The 26,286-nt window shown below is 33.9% G+C and overlaps 2 protein-coding genes across 8 annotated transcripts in view; one reads left to right on the top strand and one right to left on the bottom strand.

The window, feature by feature from the left end:
• Positions 1–268: 268 nt before the first annotated feature.
• MED14 (mediator complex subunit 14) lies at positions 269–16,391 on the top strand. 4 transcript variants are annotated; one of them, XM_018460183.1, is made up of 25 exons: positions 269–551; positions 2,876–3,087; positions 3,170–3,302; positions 3,377–3,550; positions 3,625–3,750; positions 5,307–5,486; positions 5,565–5,758; positions 6,091–6,208; positions 6,274–6,415; positions 6,500–6,704; positions 6,784–6,943; positions 7,119–7,326; positions 9,187–9,362; positions 9,507–9,753; positions 10,545–10,688; positions 10,782–10,925; positions 11,003–11,172; positions 11,236–11,430; positions 11,510–11,767; positions 11,978–12,224; positions 13,134–13,504; positions 14,269–14,424; positions 14,670–14,939; positions 15,019–15,285; positions 15,730–16,391. In XM_018460183.1, exons 2-25 carry the CDS (start codon positions 2,939–2,941, stop codon positions 15,898–15,900), a joined length of 4,605 nt encoding a protein of 1,534 aa, XP_018315685.1. In that variant the 5' UTR covers positions 269–551; positions 2,876–2,938; the 3' UTR covers positions 15,901–16,391. The 4 variants fall into 4 exon arrangements, with proteins under 4 accessions (XP_018315685.1, XP_018315684.1, XP_018315683.1 ...); XM_018460182.1 differs by having other exon boundaries at positions 9,154–9,362; XM_018460181.1 differs by having other exon boundaries at positions 11,003–11,430.
• A 3,549-nt stretch (positions 16,392–19,940) lies between these two features.
• Positions 19,941–26,286, bottom strand: part of Tsp66E (Tetraspanin 66E) — a 48,071-nt gene continuing 41,725 nt past the window's right edge. For 2 of the 4 annotated variants that reach the window (XM_018460167.1, XM_018460169.1), the window contains exons 8-10: positions 24,843–24,984; positions 23,117–23,195; positions 19,941–20,450 (exon numbers count right to left, since the gene is read on the bottom strand). In XM_018460167.1, coding sequence (XP_018315669.1) covers positions 23,161–23,195; positions 24,843–24,984 — 177 coding nt within the window. In that variant the 3' untranslated portion in view covers positions 19,941–20,450; positions 23,117–23,160. The other 2 variants (XM_018460171.1, XM_018460168.1) reach the window with 2 other exon arrangements.

Below are 26,286 nucleotides of genomic sequence, written 5' to 3'. Positions count from 1 at the left end.
CCTAAATGCACGGTGTAAACGTAGCCTTAGTCAACTACGCTGCATATATCATATGTATATATACATGGTGACCATGGAAGAAGCCATGTCACTTCTTAGCATTTGAGAGCGAACTCTGATTGGTTGAAGAGCAGAACCACTGCGCATCCTTGGGAATGGTACACCTTGTTTTCTTACATCATGATTTGTACCGTCTAATCATTTTACATGTCTATGGTTATATGGTCGTTTTCTGTCGTATAAATTTAGTTATTAAGTAAGTGCAATTAAATGTATATGATTGAATATGCTGTTAAATATTCATGTCAAATTTGATGTAATTAAATGTACATTGTACATACGAGTCACGAAGCTATGATGGAAAGCAGCTTGTTTTTGTTCTCTCTTCTGTAAAATCGAAGGAAGCGTTGATTGCAGTTTCAAATCATGCTAGATATCGTGTGGCATCCAGCGGCATCGTTAGAACAAAGTTGGATACTAGTCCGTGTACTCCAAATGTAAAATACTGATGAATTAGTAGACAGCGTGAGCTTAATTTTTTAAAAATTTAGGTAAGAGGATATTGTAATAATAATAATCTTTATTAATTAGCCTGTTAGCCAAAGCCATTTAAGACTTGATTTACATTAAATTCTTTAATTCACACGTATTCTCTTTTCTTTTACTTTTCTTATTTTCCTAATTTCTCATCCAATTCTCCTTTCTTTTTCCCCCTAAAATCTCTCCTTAATCTATTTTTTACATGCATATTTATGTGCTCTATCAACACCTCTTCTGTCTTAATCCAAGTTTACAATGAGTCGATAGTCTGCAGTTGGTTAGTTGATAGCGAGTTAATGAATCAGCCAACAGCCAACTTCTACCGACTACCAATGCATTGTAGACTACGGTTGCCAAGTCCCGAGCACTATACGGCTGGGACCCGAAGGTCCGTGCGCTGAAGATTTCATATTTCGACTGGAGGCTGGTTGTTTCATTTAAAAAAAAAAAAATTTTAATTCATGTTTTGCGATTGTTGTTATAGACTTTCTTTTTGTTATTAATATTTGACCAACATAAAGTGTCAACACAATTACACATAAACTTTTTTATTATTTGTAAAATAACATAAACTGCAAACAATCACAGACTTTCTTATTACTCTCCACATAATTTAAATATTACACAGACATCACTAGATAGTACAATTAATAGATACCACATGCGAGCAAAAAATTGGAGATCTTTCCCATCTGCTGGAGAACTAGAGATTGGTTCCGAAAACTGGAGTCTCCAGTCAAAATCTGGAGACCTGGCAACCGTGTTGTAGACTCGGACTTTCATATGTTATATTTCCTATCTTCCTTTCTCTTCTAATGTTTATTCTTTTCCTTTTCATTTCTATATAATGTTATTGTATTACCTGGTATTAATGTAGACTGGTAGAACTGTCAACGTCTTTGATGTACTACCTACAAAGATGTTATAAGATATTGAACAGTACATCAATAGGCCTGTTCTTTTTGGTTGAACTTTTGCACAAGTTCATCTTCTTTCCTTTTCTCTCCAGGAGAAAAGAAGAAGAAAAAAGATGAACTGGTGCAAAAGTTCAGCCAAAAAGAACCTAATTTCTGTAAATTTAAGATCTGTTCCTTATAACTGAATTAATATACACTAGTAGTACTTAAAATCAAATAGATATAAATAATGAATTCAGTCACTTGTATTATACTAGATTAGTTTGTACTAAAGCCACTATACATGCAAGTAATAAAGTTAAATGTAGAAGCATACAAATATTCTAAACAATTAAATATTCAATAATGATATTATCATGTTATTTAATAGAATATGCATCTATTATTTTATTCTTAAAGTTGATTGTGCCATTGCATTTAGATACTTTATATAAAGCAGTCTCTAATGTGTACTAATCCAGTATAGTACAAGTGACTGCATTCATCATTACTGTCTATTTGGTAAATATGTCGATGAGGGGGACCCGCCCTGATGACCTTGACGTATGTTGTCAAAGGTCATGACCCTGATGAGTGCTCCAACAGATTTTAGCTGTCGCTCGTTATTCGTTAAAAAGTTATTAACAAAAAAATAAGATATTTTGTGTTGTTAAAGCAGGGAATTCATCAGAGTACAGTCTTGTCCAAAAGTTAGGTTTTATTGATGAACTTTTTTGTTCTTTTTTTGTTTTTGATATAGGCTTTCTGCAATAAGTCATTATCTAAGCTTAAGTCTTAAGTCGTAAGAAATTAACAGTTGACAACAATCACAGTTGAATGTGAGAAGAATAATTGATGGTCAATTTCTAGCTTCTGAGTCAGAAGTTCTGACTTTTGATATATTAATAATGGCTTATTGTAGAATGGTCATAAAACTTAAAACTTAGATAATAGCTTGATGTAGACAGTTCATTTGTTGTACAAGTTGGCTATTAGCCAACTTCACCGATTAAAATTTAACTTGTTCTACAATAGGGTCGCAAGCCATAAGAAATTTATCATTATAGTCTATTATTTTTTTCATATTTAACTGTGATTGGTCAATTTCTTATGGCTTATGACTTGAGATTCTATTTTTGAATTATTGTGATAGATAATACTCGAGATGTCTATTTCTATAAAAGGGTTTTGTCTATTTTATCACTATGGAATATAATGAAACTGCACAATTGTATTTTATACAGAGATATCAAACCTTTCTCTGCGTTTTGTTTTCTTTTTTACATAAAATATTACAAATACATGTTTCTGTAACCAAATACTAAATAAATTAATTTTTAAAGTCAAAACATATGTACACTGTTAGTATAAAGTATGTTGCTTATATGTATATTATTTATCTATTTTTGAAATAATAATACAATTTTTGTCATTTGTAGAGGAAATATCTATAAGTGTACGTACATCAAATTAAGATACTTTCTGTTAAAAACGACATCAAAATGGCGCCAGTACCTTTAGAGGGTCATCAAACTCCCGTCACAAATAACATACCGCAGGAAGGCAATCGTGGTGGATCTATATCCTTAGGGATGCTTATAGATTTTATTATACAACGAACGTATCATGAACTCACTGTTCTTGCCGAACTGTACGTACAAAATAGGGAAATATCGACAAGAATGCTTCCATACTTTCTGATATTATGGTTTATTCTGTATCTCTTTGTTTAGGCTCCCTCGTAAAACAGACATGGAACGCAAAATTGAAATTTATAATTTTTCCGCTCGAACGAGGCAGTTGTACGTTCGTTTATTGGCACTGGTAAAATGGGCAAATAGCGCATCTAAAGTGGATAAATCTACAGTATGATACATTTTTACACATTTTGTAATCACATAATTAAAATGTACAATCTAATAATTTGTTCTTCTTTTCAGCACATAATGGCGTTTTTAGATAAGCAATCATTGCTTTTTGTCGATACCGCGGACATGTTGGCGAGGATGGCTCGTGATACTTTGGTACACGCTAGACTTCCAAATTTCCATATTCCTGCAGCCGTAGAAGTACTTACCACTGGAACATACGGCAGATTACCAGCTTGTATTCGAGTGAGTATACACGAAACAAAAAAAATATATATATATTAAAAAATATAATTTGACAAATCATTGTGTTTGAATAGGAGAGAATAGTACCTCCAGATCCTATCACTCCTACAGAAAAGAGAAGTACATTGCAGAGATTGAATCAAGTCATTCAACATAGATTAGTCACTGGAAACTTGTTGCCACAGATGCGCAACTTGAAGGTAATTATATATAAAATTATATATAAAAAATGAGCAGAAATCAATAGAAATAATATAGGCTGTAATGAAATAAATAAAAAATAAAAAGCCTTTGAGAGTCAATGCTGGATGTTGTTGTGATTATAATTTATTATGATTATAATTAATTTAACGTTTCGACCCATGATTAGAGTCCTCAGGCAATTACATTAACATCGTAAGTAAAATATATACAAAATTGATTAGACGATTATATACAATTGAATCATTACAATGTGTTTAAGATTACAAAAATTATCTGTTCGTCGTTATGTGAACTGTGGATAAGATATATATATATCTGAATGAAATATTCAACTCTCATTCATGTAATGTCCGTTAAATTTCCAAATATACTAAATACTTAAGTCAATGAAATGAAGATTGAAAATTAAACTAAGGATAATTAAATGAAAAATTTACATGGCAGTTAAAAGATGAACATCGTGCAATGTTGACAGCACGCTTATCATGGATCTAATGAGATATATGTATGTGTTAAACAACAACACAACAAGACACTCAATAAACTAAAGAAGAGGGGGAAGCATCAAAGTCTTAGAAATCAAAATAGTGTACAGGGGTTAACAAGCTATGTAAATTTATCAAAGTACTCAAGGATAAACTCCCAGTTTTGTCACATACATTTACAGAATTGATTGCAAGGATTGCGATCCATCTTACATAGGTCAAACAAACAAAATGTTAAAGATAAGAATTAAAAGCATAAAAACCATATTAATTGAAATACGTCGCAATATTCCGTAATTACTGAGCATAGACTGGAATTTGTACGTGATTTTGAGACTGGGATAATATAAAAATTCTAGATAGAGAAAGCTTTTTAAACAAACGACTAATATCTTAAAAGATATTTATACATAAAAAAATAACTGGACAAAATGACACGAAATTTTTAGATCCCTTATATACTACTTTAATTTCTAAAACTTGATGTTTCCCCCTTTTCTTTAGTTTATTGAGTGTCTTGTTAAGATCTATGATCTGTCAGCAGTGCTGTCAGCTTGATATACCCATCTTTTAACTGCCATGTAAGTTTTTTTATTTAATTACTTTCAGTTTAATTTTCAATCTTCATTTTATTGACTTAAGTTTTATTATTTAGTATATTTAGAAATTTAATGGACATTATTGGAGACATATGAATGCAAGTTGAATATTTCATTCAGATACATCTTATCCATAGTTCACATAACGACGAACAATAATTTTTGTAATCTTAAATACATTGTAATGATTCAATTCTGTATAATTGTCTAATCAATTTTGTATATATATATATTTTACTTATGGTGTTAATGTAATTGCTGAAGGAGATCCTAACATGAGTAAAACGTTTAAATAATTGTTATACACAATAAATTATAATCGCAATAATATCCAGCTTTGGCTCTCAAAGGCTTTTTATTTTTATTTGATAAGCAGAAATATAAATTCCGTTAAAAGATACACTATAATTACTTTGTAGAAGAAAAAATGCGTAATTATTTCAAGTTTAATTTATTATTAATGTATAGATTGAGGCAGGAAGAGTGACATTTCTTATCGAGCAAGAGTTTTCAGTATCTCTTACGGTTATGGGTGATGGGCCAACAGTTCCATGGAGACTGTTAGAATTAGAAATTTTGGTTTCGGATAGAGAGACCGGAGATGGAAAAGCATTGGTACATCCTTTGCAAACTCGATATGTACACCAAGTATGTTTATCAAAAAAATCAAATTAATAACTTATACTTTCAGATGTTTAACAGAAGTTAATTGTTTTTTTACGACAGGTTATTCAATCGCGATTGGCTGAAAGTACTAACCCATTATCAGAGGTATATCATATCCTGCATTATTTTTGTCAATCATTACAATTAGAAGTTTTGTATTCTCAAACGTTAAGGCTGATTCGGGATAGATTGGACGATCATATTCATGTAGACGAATATACACCTGGCAAATGTCTTTCTATATCTTATTGGAGGTAAGACCAATGATAATATCGCTCGTTACAATGACATAATTCCAAAATTGTCATTTTTTAGTTGCAGAAAAAAAATGGAAAAAAACATTTAAAAATAATATTTTTATTCCTCTACAATCAACTATTACATTAAAATTATATTTTAAAATTAATATATTACAAAATTTTCATGACCCAGAATGTTGAAACATATTTTCTGAAAAAGTTTGTTTCTTTTAGTTTGTCGTTGTAGTAAATAAATGATATATATATATATATATGTATTTAAAAGGAATTTTGCAAAAGAATTTTTATGTACGCATGATATTTATTCACATATGAGATTTTTTTAGGGAATTAACGAGAAAGGATCCACGATCAGAGCTTGGATATAGATTGACTGTTCAAGTAGATCAACACGATCCTGCGAGGCCTCTTGCAGTTGTGCATATTCCGTCGTTAGGCAGTAAGGTAAAGCGATACACTTAGGTACATTTCTCAAACATGACGTTACATTGTGATAATATGTGATGCAGGAAAGCGAGATAGCACATAGAGCCATTAGGTCGGATCAATTGTCGATGGAATGTTTACTCGTGCATACGATCTACGTCCGAACCCGAAGTCGTTTGTCCGAATTGAAACAAGAGTTACAAACAATGCTGAAAGATGTTGAGTGTAAGTTAAGAATACTTTTTTGTCTCTTTTATGTTTGATTTTTTATATTTGAAGGATGAAAAATTAATTTAAATAATATTTTAGGTACTTTAGCGGGATCTCCAGCTATTTTATCAGTGCCTATATTGCAACCATGTTTACGTGCCGAGCTGCTGTTGGTTACAGTTGACACTCATACCGGTATGCTACAGTGTCATGTCCCTCAATATGACGCACCACTTGTCCCAGAATTAACAATGGCCTTAAATGGGGATCATTCACGTCTTCCGACACTTATATCTGAATTAAGGTATTAATTGTTACAATACTTTATGATCTTTCCTGGACTCATTTCAGCATATTTGGAATAAAATCGATTGTTTTCACAGATTTTGGATAACACAGAGACGTTGTGAGAAAACATTGCAACATCTACCAGCTACCTCGCATGAACGTTTGCCCGTTTTGCATCATCCAGATCATCCTATGTCTAAGATTAGTCGGCATCGGATGTTCGTTCAATTGCACCGACATCCTACAGTCATATTGGTACACATCTTTATTAATTTAAAAAACTATACTATAATAATAATAATAATTTAAAATATATACCATTTTAGTTTACGCTACACACACACACGCACACGCACACGCACACGCACACGCACACACACACACACACACACACACACACACTTGTATATCTACATATACTTTGTTTTAGATTGTGGCATTCAAAGAGAAAGAAAGCTCACCATGTGAAATAGAGTGCTCTTTCTATCTTGCTGTGGTGAAGCATAGTTCCATCGAAGATGATCCACACGATGATAGCATAGAAACGGAAATACCGAAAATGTATTTGAAAGTCCAAAGCCTTATTGAATTTGATACTTTTGTGATTACTCATGGCCCATTTACAAGTGTCGATAGTGGTGAGTAGATGTATACAAATTTTATATTATATTTTGGAATAAGGATAAGTATGAGAAGTATACATATACTAATATCTATCGTTTATTAAGTTACATATTTCGTTTTTCTTTAATTTTTTATAATTACATCTTTTTTCTTTTTATTCTTAAAACTATAGATCTTCCTTATTATAGATATTAGATAAAATCAATAGTTAAAGATAACAAGATAAGAGTAAAGATAACAATGATCCTATTGTATATTATCGTTGTTTATCATTAAATTGTTACATGGATAAGTGAATAATTTTTATGGATATGCATGTACTTGAATGTAAAGGAGGGATTGCGATAAGGGGGAGGCCATTTTTTGCCTTCCTCCCTGAATTCGAATGAAACTAAAAGGGGAAATATACCTTCATCTCTTGATATTCTAAATGATATTTTTGGCAAGTTTTTGAGAAACTGGTAATTCCGGAAACATTAAAAAAATCTCAATCCTCGAAAAGTATCACATCTCTTATAAATCGTTCAAATTCAAAATGTAATAATTTATAAAGGATGAGATTTAGGATCATATTCTCCTGGGGAATTATGAGTCCAATATGGAGGTATATCCCTCCCCCCACAGTTTCGTTTGAATTTAGAGGGACCAAAAATGGCCTTATCACAACTCCTCTTTTAGTTTACTATACTATTTGTTCTATACTATTTATACTAGTTTAATATACTATTAGCATGGATGCATAAGTATGTAGGCAAGATAGATTTATTCGCATCGCATGCTCCAACATGCTCCTGTCATAGCTCCTACTCACTTCAACATGCTTGTTGGAGAGCAGTGGTAGAAGCATGTTGGAGTATGTTCGAGCACGCCACGCGAATAAACCTGATATATTGTGTAATTGTAGCTTGTAATACAATTTAGGACAATATAATTCCTAATTTTATGTAATAATTTTAATTTTTTAACGGCAATTAATTTTAACACTTAATTTTTTCTCAACTCTACTAATGATATAAATATACCATATGTATTATACGGGATGATTCTCACTTATGTGTCAATACCAAGTCTTATAGCGAACACTTTGGGTTTTTCTTTAATTGATTAAAATCAGATTAATGTAATTATAATACGCGCATGCACGCACGCATATACAACTGAAATCTGAATATATTTCTTCATTTTTTCCATCTCCGTTAGAAAAAGAGAAACATTTAGCTTGCGAAATTAAAATAGAATTAGTATTAATACGTAATTAATATATAACATATAAATAACTATCTTTATAATCAAGACTGTATTTGAAATACTTTTATTTAAAACAAATTATTTGCAATATAAGTATATTTAGTATTTCAGCGGAGCACATGAAAGTATTTTGTATTTTGTATTTATAAAATAGAAAGATTGAAAGTTTTTTGTATTTTGTAATTCAAATAATAAGATTGTTCAATCTCTCTCTCTCTCTCTCTCTCTCTCTCTCAGGATTTGAAATATAAAATACAATTGTGTTACAAATATTGTTTTTCAAATAAAAATATTTCAGATACATATGCTCAGCCCTATTTATAATTAACTATGTTATCGAGCTGTGGTAATTAACTGTTGTAATTATATGTTATGCAATGCTCTCGAATTAGATACATATAATCTATCCTGCCTGAGAATGTTAAGTTTAACCTTCTTACTAACTCTTACTAATATACTCATTTTCATGCTCGTTATCAATATGCAATATAATACAGTGTACGGATAATAATAATTAACATCTGGCATCATTCAGTGTGGTATTGGCATACTGCTCTGTTACTTTTAGGGGGATTAACGGGTGGATTTTTTAGGGAATAATGATCAAGATGGGGGGTGCATTACAGAAGTGGTGGAGACGTCTAACAACAAACGTAGAAGCACCGGGGTCGGAGGAAGGACAGACGCGGCAGGAACACCACAGAATAGAAGACCAAAGCATCCGGCTTACTTTATTCCAGAATTGGCGCACGTTGTTGCTTTATGCGACGAACGAATACCGTTCGTAACTCTGGCTCAAGAAGTAAGATTTTACTCTCTCATTGATTTTTCTATATAGCGTGTCGTTTGCTTATTTCGCAAAGTACATTTTGTAGTATATCTTGTATATGGCAATGATTTCTTCCGTGTTATAAATTGTCTTAATTTAATATTATATAATACGCAGCTTACTAGACGGGAGATAGCCCATCAGGGACTCCAAGTCGAGGCGAATGCCACGGCATTAGTACTCAAACTTGTTCAATTGCCTGCACCATCACCGAGCATAGCTATGAGCAGTGCTTGGCACGCTCTTCTCAAAAGACTTTTGAGTGTCTCGATTAGAGTTCAGGGCAAAGGCATGGCTAAAACATGGACGGTGGAATTTGTGTTTTATGGTAGTCCTCTCTCCAGCAGTCATCCCAAAGAACAAGGTTTCAATACTGTTTCTTCGTACTAGAATTTGTCCATTAATACGTATATTTTTCATAATTCTACAGTGTAAAATTATGAATTTAACAGTGAGGTACAATTTTGCTAATAAGTCTTTTTTTTTGTTAAATTTTCAAAAAAATGTACGTGTATGTATTTATGTGTATACAGTGTGTGCGCGCGCGTGCGTGCGTGCGTGCTTGCCTGTGTGTGTGTGTGTATAGGGTGTCCCATTTTAAATAATGCATTAAGATTTCTCGAAAACTATGGTAGATACGGAAAAATGTTTCAAACAAAAGTTATATGGTTCGAAGGGGGACATTAGAAGGTATCATTGATTTGACCTTGGGTGGCGTCGCCAAGGGTAGGTCAAGGTCATGTCGATTTTTTGTTTGAAGCATTTTTCCGTATCTACCATAGTTTTCGAGAAATCTTAATATATTATTTAAAATAGGACACCCTGTATATCTACATATAACATATGAAAATGTGTGAATGTTTCCATATTAATTTATGGTATAAAGCACAGACTTTTACTTAACGCTGCATAACGCATAAGGCATAAAGGAATTGACTAATCAGAGCATGAAATGAAGGATTCTAATTGTTTTATTTTCTTATGTTTTATGCATTATGCAGCGTTATGCAAACGTCTGTACTGCAATGTTTAAACTGAAATATGGCACACATCAATTCCGAATAAAATCGGATCTTCTCTCGTGAGCAAATAAAATACGTTGTGCGTCTGTTTCTTTTAATAGTAGATATTAAGTGTAAATTTCGGATTTTACAGGTTTGCGTAGGCCAGTATATTTTCAATATGAAATGGGTACAGCCGATACCGTCTCCCGCACTGTAGATGTCTTGTTAAACGATTGGGCACAGATAGTACATTTGTATTTGATTGTTCATGATTTAGCTGAATATTTCAAAATGGGTGCGTTACACATTGCACTGAAAAATCATTGCATCTTGTGCATTATATAAATTGCGTTCTATATAATTCGCCATACTACCTTCTTTATTCCAGAGAAATATAACTTACGCAACATGGTTAGCATTAAGTCTTATAGTTATAGCAAGCTGGTTCTTGCGTATGGTCCAAATCAAGGTGCAACTGTTACTATACAGTGGAGTACGAACGACAAGGCATTTAAGTTGGTATTTGGTAGGAGTAAGTTTTCCGCATCAATTTCGAACGCTCGATCGATGGAAATGATGTAATAACGAATGTTCCGCTTATATCCGTAGGTCCAACAAATACGGTGACCAATGCGCATTCTATAATGAAGGAACAACTAGAAGCTCATTTGAATAGATACACGAATTTGGCACAAATTATTCATATACTTAACGAAACGCTTCAGCCACTCACTTCGATTAGTAAATTACCATCAATCCCTCAGTTATGCGTGCATGCGGTAAGTGCACGCGCGTATCTGCCTTTTTTCGGTTCAGATTTACGGCTAAATTCCTCTCTACAGAGACCACGAGTGCCGGTACAAACGTTTACTATAATGCCACAATGTGTCACTTTAGTAAGGATAGCGTATCAAGGAATGTATTGTTTGGAATTACGTTTGCGCGGCGGGGGTTTGGTGAGCTTACGCGACGGTGCTTATAGTCGTTTCGACAGAAGTAACGTCGTCGATGAGTTCACGCCTACGCAGGGCCTAAAAGTAAGATATACAAAAAAAAGACTCGATAATTGAATCCTTAAAGAGTTTGTTCGTGATAAATATGTTTGTGCCATTGCAGGCATTTCTATCGAAATATGTCGACGAGAACGCAGTATACAGAAGGAGGTCTCAGTCGGAGGATGATAATCCACCGTCGCCTGTTACTATGGATAGCGATGGTGCTGGAGGCAACGTAAGCTTCTTAGGTCATCATAGGAGTGGGCCCCAATCGCCCGCCCAGCAACGCGAAGGTCTGAGATTTCATCCACCGCTCACACCACCATCTGGTAGTAATCCTCATACACCGGCCAGTCCTCATACGGCAAATATATCCCAGGTAAGTATATTCATCCAACTAATTGTAAGATAATAAATCATTCTTCTTTCCAGATTTTTGTCCTTTAAGGAAGCGTTTTATTTATTACTTTGTTACCTTGGGATTTGTTTTTCTAGTTCTCGTTTCTCTATTATAATGAAATATTTTTCTCAAAATTGTCATATCAGCATCTTAATAAGACATTCGATTAATCTCAAACTTTTTTTTTAGGCAAATCAACATCAAAGTTTCGGAAGCAGTCCTGCAACTTCATTTAATTTAGCATCTCCACCGTCGTTACCGCCAAATACACCTAATATGTTACCACATCCGTCTCCCGGATCCGGCCTCGTTGCAAATAGTCCTTTAAATCCGATGCATGTTCCCAGTCCGGCTGGTCTCATGCCGACATCATCGCCTGGTCCTTGCAGTAATGTTCAAGTAGGGCATTCTCCTGCTGGTTCATTCATGCAAACAGGTATGAGTGACAGAAGAAATAAATGTTTCCATCTTTATACTTTAGATTTATTTTCTGTGCTTACGCTGGTTGCACTAGTTCAAAAAGTGTACACTCAAGCGTTTTCTGATTTCGAAATGATTTCAGTGACTGTTTTTTATTCAGTTTAACTGAACTCAGTATACGAATTTACTGAACTAATTGCACTAGATTAGAGGTCTGTTTTTTATTCCTACATTAGATTACACTAGAACTCTCTTTCTCGTTTTCGCCAAATATTTGGAGACACTATTAGCGTTTTGGCGTTAAGACAGTTCTATGTACGCTTAATCGATAGTTTGAGCCGGCGGCACACAATGCTTCCTGCTGAATTGCTAGCTAGAATCTTGCATTAGTGTAAATCAGTTCAGTTATAGTGCAATTCTCGTGCAGGAACAGAAAATAAGCCTTTTTTTGTTTTCTAAAATTTTGTCGGTTTTTTAAATGAATGAATAGGGTGACCAATGTGCATTCTATTGAAGGATCATCTAGAAGCTCATTTGAATAGATACACGAATTTAGCACAAATTATTCATGTATTTAACGAAACGCTTCAGTCACTCACGTCGATTAGTAAATTACCATCAACTCTCGGTTATGCGTGTATGATGCGGAAGTGCACGCACGTATCTACCTTATTTCGGTTCAGATTTATCGCTTTTGTTTTTTATGAACTTAATAACTGAGTCGTTATCTCTTTATCTTAACCAAAAGTCTTTACATTTTTATTATGTTTGAAAACAAACAAATGCAAGCTAAAAATGATGATAATTTTCAATTGAAGTTGTAAATTTGTAGGGAATATCAAATGTTTGTCAGGAATATCAAATAGTACAACGAAAGCGAACAAAGCTATCTTCACAATGTTAATAATGATACGTCAATTTTTAGGTCATATCGACGGTAGTCCTTTTCCGGCTTCTCAAAGTATGGCTTCCCCGGCTGCCTCCAACTGGCCTGGATCTCCCAGTGTACCGAGACCTTCTCCCGCGAGACCTGGACAAAGCCCGGGTCATGCAGCGCTGCATAGCCCGCAAGCCTCCGATCATAAAACCGGTAGTCACATCTCTAGGGTATTACCGCAAAGGTCCTGGGCAGGTGCAGTACCGACGCTTCTCATGCATGAGGCTCTAGAAATGCTTTGCTGCCCATCGAGTCACCCATCCGCCTTACCGGGTCCGGATATGTCTCCGCTTGAGAGATTTCTGGGCTGCGTCTATATGCGGAGACAGTTGCAACGCTTTATCCAGACGGAAGATTGCGTAAGTAAACTTGTGTACAAATCGTAACATGATTCAGAATTTCAATCCTATAAAACTTCACAATTAAGAAAGAAACGTACTGTAATCTGTTTTAATGCTAAAAATGAGCGTCAGCATGAAAAAGCACCTTTATACTTCAAAGAATGATACATTAGAGGCAGCTATTTTGGTCAACACGTTTTGCTTGAGACTTATACTTTTAAGGTCTGTTTTTTATTCCTGTATATACCCTCTCTGGTTTATATCCTCTCTGAACAGGTGCATATAGTGCATAAGTTGAAATATATATTTATTTCACAATTTCATTATTTGTATCGACCTGGATTGGATTGATATTCTACTATTGGTTAACATTATACGCTCTATTAAGAGTAGAGCATACAACATCAATGGCTGCATTCAACAGAGAAAACTAATCAGTGAGCGCTCAGTATTTCTTTGATATGATGGTTCCTACACTTAGATCCAGCAAAGATTGGTTAATTCTTCCTTCGTCCGAAATCTTAGACCGATTTCTATCATCATGCTATACGCAGGCTTTAATATTCGTAACATTTTTGAGTTTATACAAAAAGATTTGATCACTTATAGTTATTATATTCGATTTATCATACACAAGTTTGAAGTTTTGTCTATTGAGCATGATTGGAGTACTTTCTGCGGGGTACAACTCGTGTAGCCAATTTTCATGCTATTAATAAAATGAACACAAATAAAATACATTTTTTACATGTGTATGTATATACATATAAATTGTGTTGTAGTTAACTGGTATCAATGCAGAGCCTGGTGTGGTACATTTCAAATCTGAGAGCTTGCAATGCAGAGTTGGATTAAATCCTACACATTTCCAATCTCTTCACATCAAGGTTCTTTCACTTCCGGAGTATAAAGATCAATGGAGCGTAGAAGAGTTACAGGTAATCGAAGCAGATGCCTTATATATCCAGGCGACGTGATTCACTCGAGAAACGAAATAAACTTCAAATAAGAAAAAAACAGGTCATCAATATGAGCTAGTTAAGAATAGAGTTTTATATATATATATATATATATATATATTTATGTCATTAACATCAATAATAATAAATTAATATGATATGATATGATGATTATACTTTCTCAGCGTGAATAATTAAAAAGAAATAAACTGTTTTATTCGCAGATTATCGAAAAGTTCTTCGACACGCGGGTAGCCGCCCCGCCTTACAAACACAACACACTATCCGGTTTTGGGAGGATGCTTAACGTACGTTTCAAAGTGTTAAAGGATTTCGTGCAAATAATGAAGCTGGATCTAGTCCCCAGTCTTGTGCAGCAGCAACAGCTGAAGTGGTCCGTGCAGTTGTGTTTGCGTATCCCACCTTCCGCGGGGCCAATCGTGCCTCCTGGTACGGAGGGAGTACACGTTTGCAGGAGTAAAATTCTATTTTTCGTGAGTATTCGTGTTTTTTGTATCGCACATGATTTGCTTATTCTCAATCGATCTTTAAGCTTATACACTTATTTCGCAGTTGCAAATAACGAGACTAGGTATATCATATCAAGGAGAGACGCCGTCCTTGGTGCTGCCGTTCGTACACGACGTCAATACGAATATAACACAGCTAGCGGATAGAAGAGATCTTACTCCACCTCCCTCGGCGATTGCGGCAGCGTCTATGCAGCTGAAGAGATTCGCCGAGTACGGAGCGAATCAGTCAGAGTGCTCGCTGTTCCCCGCTGTACGCGATCTTTTAGCTAATTTCACATTACCGTCGGAACCGCCGGTTATATCACAGGTGATAATCTTAATTAGAAGAAATTTGAGTGAATTATCATAAGGCTATTATGCCAGAAGTGAGAATCAGATGACTTTTTTTACAGTTTCTCTTTTATACTTGATATCGAAATTAATTAATTTCATCATGTTGACGTCATAATTGATCTATTCTTTTTCTCTGAGAGGAAAGGAAGAAAGGTAAATGATCCAGTAAGAAATTCAGAGCTGAAAAGAACCTTAAATATACACAGTGTGAGACTAATAAAAATATTCTATTTCTTCTATTTCTTAAAAACCATTTTACAATCATAAATTCATGGAAAATGTGACTCCCGATATAAATCGTATATGTAAATGATATAGTTAAATTTAAATTTAATAATTAAGATATCCAACGAATGTCGCCAACAAAACATTTTTACAAAAATTTAATAAAGTATCAAATTACATCTGTTTATAATAGGTCGTGCCATCCCCGGCGGGAACTCAAGTAGCTTCCGCACAGCAAATTCAGAACACAGCGATGCAAATGCACTCGCCCATGGCTGCTGGTCAAGGTCCGCCACAGGGACCAGGACCATATGGAATCCAAGGCATGCAACCGATGGGCATGATGGGCGGCCCGCCTCAATAGGACTTGCTTTACTCTCCTAATCCCCTGTGTCTATCGAGTCATCCTACGTGGATGAACTAAAAATGTAAACTTTGACTCAAAGAATTCGCGAGAAAGAATAATCCGGCTGCGCTATTCTAATATGAGATTTACATTTTACGGGACATCTTAGGAGAGAGAAAACTATCGTGTTCGCTGCGTTTTTAATCTAACGAAGATGAAAAATGGACAGCTAATAAAAAAAAGGATATTACGAATGTATATGTTTCTTGTGACAATCTCGCATCTAAGTTTCGTATTGTAGATATACACTTTATACTTTAGTATTACAATCAACAACCTCTATCATTAAAGCAAATATGCTAAAATGAATGTATATAAATTGTATTATAAGAATTAGATTATAAGAATTATATTGAAATCATTCAATGCGTAACTTAATTTAACGAAAAATTACTGCAACTGTACTTGCCAACAACAGTTATTACATTCTTCATGTAAAATGATATTCTCTGTTGTTACCAAGTATAATCAAAAATACAAATCTATTATCTTTTTATAATGTACATACGAGAAGTTTAGTATTAATATGAATACAAAATAATTTATGATGTTGCAAATAAAAGGCATTATAGATATATGAAAAAGACAAATGTAAAAATGTTTATAAAGTAAATTTTTTAGATTTAAGACGAGTCTGTATACTACACTTTATTTGATGTAGGAGATGCATAAATTGTCATACCATTTAATTATTTCGTTAAAACCATACTTGTGGAGTATCGGTTTTTTAGCTGTACGAATAAATTTATTACTTCATGAAAATTCGTTAGGTTTAACATTACAAGTCTATTTGCTTTACATATAATATATTTATTTTTAACAAAATTGATATTGATATAGAATTAGCAAGCTTGAAAAATTGTCATTCAATATGACTGTCATTATGTCGCTGTGCCTTTATATATATTTGACTACTTTTTTTACATAAATCTTCAGAACGGCACAACTGTACAATGTGGACAGAAACATCTCCGAGATTACTAAAATTTTTGCTTCTGCAAAAAAAGTGCAACTTTCACTTAATGCTCAACATGATAGGTGCATTCTGTTTTGCGCTTATAGCATTTGTAAACATCATTTGCCCTTGTTTGATATTTGACAAACAAGGATAAAAATGAAACGCATTTTTTATTTCAACGGTCCGTTGTCCTCTGAAAATTTCTATAAAGTATAGAATTTACTCACACAATTTAAAAAATTGATACTCTACAAATATAGTTTTAGTAAGATAATTTAATGGTATGACATTTGGGTTACAGGTACGCCACCCTGTAGTATGTGTAGTACGTTTTATCAGACATACAGTTTTTATATACACAAATATATAATAGTTGCATATTTTATAATCGACATACTTCATCATGTTATGAATAAGCTGTTGACATTTTTATCAAATTAGTTTAAATTGTTTATGAATTTTACAAATCGACTGATTCTTGATATGTCGCCATACGTTACGGAAAAATCGACAGAAGAAATCAATTTGCATTACACATTTTATCTGGCATTTATGAATATAATATATATAAAATTTTTATTTTGGTTCTGTGTATACAGCTTCTCTTTTTTTTTTACAAAAAACATAATACTCTTAACAAAAATCAATCGTACTATATTCTTAATATATGCAATTGTACAGTACTCATAGTTAATAATAATGTATTGGAATACAACTGTATATCAATAATCGCATCTCAAATATATATACATTTTAGGTCAGGTATCAGTCTCTGTATATAAAATTTGAATACATTTTGATACACCTATTTCACATGATAATTCTTAATTGCACCGAAATGAAACCGAACGTTACTAAATATTTTAAACTTTAAACTTAAACTAAGTAAATATTATGCGTTCTTGGCCGTGTTTTTGTGTTTTGTCTTCTTTGTTTCTTGATTAATCTTATTATAATGTCTCACATAGTTTTTCAAAAATAATTTTTTGCGTAATAGCCTATATATACTTTGTATCTTTAGTACCAAAAAGATACTTGCGTAGATATATATCATAATATATTGATTTGACGTGAAACTAAATTTATCATATACCATAGCATACGACTACAACACGCGCATTTATATTATCATTTTTATCGCAATTTCAGAGTAAACACGTAAACGTCACATTAATCTTGACTCGACTTCCACAATTCTACGTGAGATTTCTAAACTGGTGTCTTAGGCTTTTCGTTTTTTAAACTGTTTTTCCCCTCGACTTTAGATAGCTTTTCTGAAATTTATACATTCAATATTATGGAATACTACATATTAGACAGCGTTGTAAGAATCAGGTTGTTTATATTGCAATATTTATCCCTATTTAAGTCGGATCTATAAGTTTAACAATCTTGGTTGTCAAATACACATAAATACAATTAGTCGAATATTTTCTTCAATTTGTTTTTTCCGTGCTCAAGCAAAAAACAATTTACAGAAAAATTTCTTTTCTAGATTGGGGTATTTACAATATCGGGTATTTCACATAGGGATTAGATTGCAATAAAAAGAACCTTTACATTATTTTTAAGCCATTTGACGGATACACTATGCGAACGTTTAAAAATAAATATAAATATCCATAGTGCATAATATTGCATGCAAAAAACGTGATTTTCATTTCTAAATTAAACTGCACATTATATAAAAACAAGCGTTTCACTATATATCATAGTTTTTAAACTATCAGCTAAATGAGTTAATGAGAATTTCAATCCTCCAATTAGTCTGTGCGATATCTCTGTATCGCTCTTATATGCAGGCGACGCCTGATAATCATGGCTCGTCGTTAATTATGCGTGATATGATTCATAAATGTACATGATAAAATACTCTTTTGACATAGCTTTGATACTTGTATCAGAGGTAAAAGGAGGTTTGATTCATTATTACTTCCTCTATTGAGAAACAGTGATGTGCAGCACATTTTCATACACGGCAATCGATAAAGAAAAAGAAAATTAACGTTCAATATAAACACTCTGACTTTGTGACTTGCTCACAAAATGTATGCGTTATGTAAAATCTTCCTGTCGATCTCTAATATATACGCTGTCAGCAATGACGCGTCATTCCTATACTTCTCGGACAATTATACATCTGATATAAATATCTGACGAATTTTTAATTACTCAGGTACATATACATATATAGATATATTTAAGAAAAATATAAAGCTAGAAGTATATATATATATATATATCAAGTTTTTGAAGAATCGTCGTAAGTATGAAATTTTTATTAGAGAATGTTACGTGAAAAGAAAAGTCTTTCTCGTTAAGAAATTCTCCGAATGAGACGTCTTGTCGCAAATAAATGTACCTTTTTAATGGTTCGAGCAATCAGCTCGTTAGCGTTATGTCTGACATATATTCTTCTGAATGTTACTGAAACAACCTTTGTGCAAGAATTATTTAGTAAGTGTTCGTAAGAAGCGCTTCCATAAAAAATTTTGCAATGAAACAGCGAAAAAGATATGCCAAAAATACAAATTGGATTCTTGTCACAAGAGTATCTTGTTGAATATATTCTATCCGTTGAGAGATGAAACATCGCGTGAGTATTCAAAGTTGTGAGTACAAGCATCTAAAACTTTCATTACAAAAATATTGTAATAATATCGTGCGTCGCGTATGTACATCTACTGTCACGTTCATCAACGTTCATCTGCGTTAACTTGTGGATGACCAAGAGCCGGAAGGTGAAAAGGAAAGAGGAAAGGATTCATACACTCTTACAAAAGTCTAATTTAATACTGAAAGATAACGGTTAATTACTTATCCTAAATATTAAAAGCACTGTTGTTGAGTGCTCAAAAAGTAATTAATCCACCTTTAAGTATTAAATCTCTGTAAGAGTAGACCGTCTTCTTTTTCAATCATTTTAAACGCTTGTACCTCCATAATATACAAACACTTAGCGAAACTATGGGTGCGTTCCGAGTTACGCATGAAGCGCATGATGCATCATTTATCCTTGTTGTTCACCAAATAATAAAGAAGAATAAAACGATACATCGTGTGCTTCATGCGCAACTCGGAACGCACCCTATGAAACGTTAGCAATTTACAGTTGACATACAGTTTGGGATACTTCGTATCGTTATATATATATATATCTCAATCTTACATATATGTATTATATACACACTAAAATATATATGTAGGATTGATGAGTCCGGACCTGTGAGTTCCTCTTCGAAAAAGAAACATGTAACACCTAGCCGTATTATTTTCTACGTCATATTTTCACTGCCAATGTATGTCTTTCTTTTCTTTTTCTTATATATATATAATTTTTTTTTTCGTTTTTTCGAAACGTTTCGTCAACTCAAGCGTTAAAGAATTGGTTTCTGTCGGCCGACTTCTCAGCTAGCCTAGGCTTGGGCTAGCAGCTAGAGTTTCAAGCAAGCAAGGCACAGGAGCACTAAGGGCTCAACGTGCTAGGAGGCACTACTTAACAGTTCCATGCTCTTAATGCCTCGTCAACAGCAGCACCAACAAGTTAACACTGGAAACGAAAATATCTAGAATGTGCGGCATGAACAATTAGTAGCGATTTAAATAGCATCGTAAAAACTACCGTCCGCATTAAGATATACCGTCGATTTGTGTGTACGTACGCGCACGCCAGCACGGAGAAAGAACGACGAACAGAAACATCTCATCGAGTGGATAATCGCACACACAATACCGCATGCGGCCCACGATTGCAAATAACAGCGCAGATCCTCCAAACAAGAGATTCGCATCGTACCCATGCAGCATGGAGGCTCGCGGAAACATCACGGAAAAATTACAATATTTATATATATATATATATATATATATATACACACACACATACACGCAATATTGCTGCAACGTTGTTGCAAGAAAGCAGTAAAGGGTGCTTCCTTTTAATGACACAAATATCATTCCATCTTTCATAAAATTCAGAGAGTGACAAAGATAGAATAACACTTATGTTACCAAATAAATCTAGGCTCCTCTAGATCTCAGGAATGCAACATGTAGCAATGTTAGGATATCTATATAGTTGCTACAATGTAAACATTGTAAACTAAAAGCTTCCACGCCATATGGGGCAGATCGTCGTTATATTTATTAGAAAAGTTCAGGTACGGAAGAAAACGCGTAAGACCGTTTGTGCATCATTTTTTGGCATTTCCTGGTCGACACACCTAGCACGCGTGTCATATACGCGTGCAATCATATTGTCGAAAATGCAATATAATTCCTCGTTTATTCTCGATCTCTTCGAAATGAACAAAGAATCGGAAGTTTCTTTCGCGTTTCATTTGTGCGATTGTGCGATGTCACGCCGAGATATCGCAGAAACTCTACAAAAATATACTCTATGTAAGTATATGTATATACACGTATCCTGCTAGGGAAATGATATCTTCGTTTCTCGTAAGATCCGCATCAAATCATTGTAGTGTGCGTACAATTTAGTTTCTCAATTTTTTCAGTCTTGAAATATTTTTTTTGTTATTGTTGTATAATTTTTGGCTCATGCCCTCCGCGTGTATTAGGTGCGCATACGTACAGATTGGCCGTTGCGTATACAGCAGTGTGTGTTAACATTGAAAGTACACTAACATACATATTATCGATTTCTTATGAAGATATATGGACTTCTCCTCGAAATTGTACATTGTCCCATTTATCATAATGCATTTTTTTTGTGTTATTTACGTATGTAAACGTGAATGAGATACCTCATCCTGCGCGGTCTCTCTGTGACGTATCTGTTAGGTACCGTATAGCGTTTGCAACATTGAGATAACAGATTTGCTGACTAAGCTACTATAACTAATGAGAAGGAAGAAAAGAAACAGTTAAATGTTTATGTTACTTGTGTACCACAATTCCGAGTAGAATTTTGCCATGTGTGTTTAATAACTCGTGCCGATAGCTGTTCGGATACGAATAAACACCGTGAAATAAAATGAAATCACGCTGAAGCTTAAATGAAACTTACAGGCCCAATTGCATACTCGCTTGTCTTGGCAAATACATTCGATAATTTATTGTTTCGAAAAAAAAGATCTCTGCGCCCGTATATATTACTATATTTATTTGTTAAAAAACTCATATTAATTGAATTACGAAAATGCGTATTATTTATGGATGGAACGCTTTGATTAATGACTCATACATTTTCTATAAATTTTAGCCTCATCTATTAGCAATCATAGTTATTACTTTGTAACTAATTCGTAAATTAGTTACAATTGATAAATAACATCTTATGCAAAATTCGAAAAATGTCTAATTATAATAATTAACGTCATTTAGATTAATTGTAAACATGAAACAACAATTGCACGTATTTAAACGTCTAATGTATTATGCTACTTTATATATTTTCCCCACATGTTATTTCTTTCAATCACTTTATACATCTAATAATTTGTCATCATTAATATAAAGTGTCTCTCGCCAAACGTACTTCCTTTGAACTGTACTTTCCTTGATCAATTCGAAGTCGCTCTTTCCTTTGCAAAGATGTGATCGAGATCAAAGATGAAAAGAGAGTGTTTAATTGTAAATATAGATAGAAAATCATATTCTTAAGTTAATTTTAAATAGAGACTGTATTTCAATAGAATTTTAATTTGAAGTTACAAGGTGATCACTTTAAAGGTTAAAAAATTGTAATAAATTTCGGTTATCCGTGAAGGAAAAATTGACTCAAAATTGGTCGCGATTTAGAGGAACGTCGCGCTTAGCGAGGGACACTTTATTATTATAGATACTGAAATAATAAAAATAGCTTTTTGATTAATGATCATACTATTAATGCATACTTATAATTTTCATTATCACAAGATACCATCTGACTCATACTATGCATTATCCCATATAAAACCTCCAGTTCAAAATAAACCAACATTAATCGCTCTGCACCTGTTACAGGTTGCGTCCACGTAACGATGCAATCGGGCCTCTCTCTTTCTGTTTCCGTTATACATCTGACACTCTGCCTTCGTCAAATAATATTATACAACAGCATGGCCATGCAAGGGTGGAGAGCAAAGCTACCATGCCTCATAGAATTCATGAAAGAACGTTTGTAGAGTAGAATGGATGATAGATCTAGATGCTGCAGCGTAAAGCAGCAGCAAGGAAGGGATCGACTGTCAACTGACAGTTTCACCTCCGTCTTACTTGAAAGCAAACCCCATCAAAATCATCATCCTTACTTCAGCACCTCACCAGGCCTGTCTTGACGATACGTCTACACAAGCTAAAAGAACGTCCATTTGTCAATGCCTTCCAATTGAGAAAAAGGTTCTACTTTAATGGGATGGATTGTGATCAATTCAGAGATGTGGATACGCGCGTGTGTAACACCGTAATTTCTTCGTATTCACGAGGTATTCACCTCACCGTCGAGGATCCGAACGTGAAATTGTGCTGCACTCAACAACACTTTCACCACCGATTGACCTCGGTTGTTTATAAAAACTACGGAAATTCTCGTGCGACAATTTTTTCTTCATATTGACAAGGCGAAATGCGAAATATTGAAAAAATAACTACTATATATATATGATCGAACGAATGTTCAAGAATCTTGGGAAAGCAAGCTGTCCGATGGGTGATCGTAACCGAGATACATAATAATTAAAGTTATTATCGCAGATTTAGCTGTGTCTCTCATTTCACGTTCTTCATGCGAGAACTTGGACAATAAAGTTCGCGGTTGAGAAGTATTCCGGCATATTATGTATACATTATTGGTCATTTCGCCAGAATTTAAAAGCATTTTAAGTAAGACGTTGCAAGACAATGATGAAATATCGAAATACGAGTTTCATTAGAAACAGATCGTTCAAAAGCGGATATTGAGCGGATAGAAACAAGTATTACATTAATAAAATAGCGATTAATACAATAGCGCGAGGAATATAAAAAGAAATATTTTTATCCGTGTGACGTTCAAATTGGTTCCTTCATTTAACTCCTACACTTGCAGAAAGACTAAATAAAGAAGGATTATTTCTACATGCGTCAAAACGTTGAACGATTTGCTCGCAGTGTCCTACGAATGTGTACTCCATGTTAATAATCAATCTCGGTGAAAGCGAATGCGTTTGATACATTGGTACTTGAGCATCGAGGTAAAGCGCTTGACGAGTGACTCACATTTCCGCGATTGACCGCGTGGTATAATTTGGCACATGCAACTTTAAAGCTCTCGCATTGACAAAGATCATGAATGATCCTCTATGCGTTTTTCGCTCAACGCGATTTCCGTTGAAATTCATACGACGTGAAATTCATAACGCGCGAGCGATCGAAGGGTTCGAGCAATACTTTAGAGCGATCGTGATTAGCCATTTTGATCAGCGATCGCTCTGTCGATCGAGTATATATAATCAGTTAAATGGCTTTTTGGATTCGCAATCCTTCGATTCTCGTTACGTTAGTTCTGATGCGATCAAAGCGCACGATGCGGTACGATGCCATCGGATTCAACTTGCGTCACCATTGCATTGGAAAGTACACGAAAGCATGTACATACATATATGCATATATATATATATATATATGCACGTATGCGTACGTACATTATATGTGTTATGTACGTATATTAAATATACACGTATAAACACAATCGAGGTATTCGCAAAGTCCTTAAAGAAAAAGAAACTGCGTTCAAAAGAACTGCTGGCAGAAAGCTTAGCACATTCTGCTCTCGAGGTTACTCCTTGCCAGAAGGTTCTACGCATCGATAAACTGCAAAGTGTCAAATAGGTCACATTTTACCGTAAATGAACAGAATAGCTGACGTCCCTAACGGCCGAGGAAATCGTTCAGCGGAAATAAGTAAGTTATTTATGCGCGCTTAATACCGGGATTTAGTAAGTGACTTTAACACCGAGCCTACCATGTTGTGGGCGCCAATAGCAGCAGGCTAGGTACAACGCCAGAATAATCACCAGGACCTCGATGAAGACCAGGGTAGCGGCCACACCGATTACAATCGCTGCATTCTCCTCGATGGCTGTCATTATGGCCTTGTAGCAGCCCTATAAATAAGCAATGTAATAAAATAATCATATATACGTCAATTTTTATACAACATATCAATCAAAATTAATTTTTCTCTTCCCCCCCCCCACCCCTCCTCAAAAGAAAGAAAAATTATCTCAAAGTGTCACTGAACTGAAAATTCAGGCAGATTTTCGTGTATTAATACTTGTCTTTCTCAAAAGCGAATTTTGAGTGTAAAAAACCCTGCTTTTACAAAGTTTTAATCTGACAATGAGATTTAAACAGCAGAAAGTGGTATGATCGATAATTACGTTGATCAATATCCGAATAAATAAATAAAAAATGAATAGGAATACTAATATGAATACACTTTATTGGTATTCGTAGAGAAACGTTATAAAACGTACTGAATGCTGTATCGAACATGATACTCAAAATTTCGAGCGATTATTGTATATTAATAAATGTTCTATGAAAACATTGTTTGTTTATTTTTTTAGTCTCTTTGAAATTTCAAACCACGTTCAAAAATACTTAACAATTGACTACTTTGATACTTAAAATGTCAGTTCGTAAATGATGCATAATAGCAGTTTTTAATCAAATACGATTTTGATTGCGAATAATCCTTATATAAATATACTAAAATTATATATCCATGCTGAACTTCATAACTCGAAAAGATCATAAATAAAAAAAATTTATTTATTAACCGTTCATGATCACACTTCTGAAAAGCCATACGATGGTTACTCTGAGTTAAAATGACCCGACTCATCTTTAAAGTGTTACCAAATCGACAGTATTAGTTGCAATGATTTAAAAAAAAAAATACAGTATATAATTTCATCCTTTAAGAAAATGGAACGGTGGCGTTTTCGTGAAAAATTTAATTTTAACACAAAAAAAAAATCGTAAACATGTATTAGAATTTAGCGTGAAAGACGATGCTCGGACCATTTTGACCCAGTGTGACCATGAAGAGTTAAACTTTCTTGTAACTTCAATCAGTTGTGAGATATTTGCTCGAACATCTATGGACAATCACCTTCTATATTGAGCCAACATAAATGCAATACACAATATTATATGTATACTGCCGACATTACTAACTATCGAAAATTTACATATAGAAATAAAATTAAATCTAAAGAAAATATATCTAATATGCAGAATATAAACAAATATATGTTTTAAAAGATATTTTTTTGTTTTGAACATGATTTTTTCTGTTTAAGACATACATAGAACATTAAAAATATGTTTTAAACGAATAAAGGGAATGTTTAATTTTTTTTTTAAAACAATTCTGCTCAACCCTGACGGGATGAACTATA

The sequence above is a fragment of the Mycetomoellerius zeteki genome, unplaced genomic scaffold (genome assembly GCF_001594055.1).
Source record: "Mycetomoellerius zeteki isolate Tzet28-1 unplaced genomic scaffold, Tzet1.0 scaffold92, whole genome shotgun sequence".
Lineage (NCBI taxonomy): Eukaryota > Metazoa > Arthropoda > Insecta > Hymenoptera > Formicidae > Mycetomoellerius > Mycetomoellerius zeteki.
This window is presented reverse-complemented; position numbering and strand designations above follow the sequence as displayed.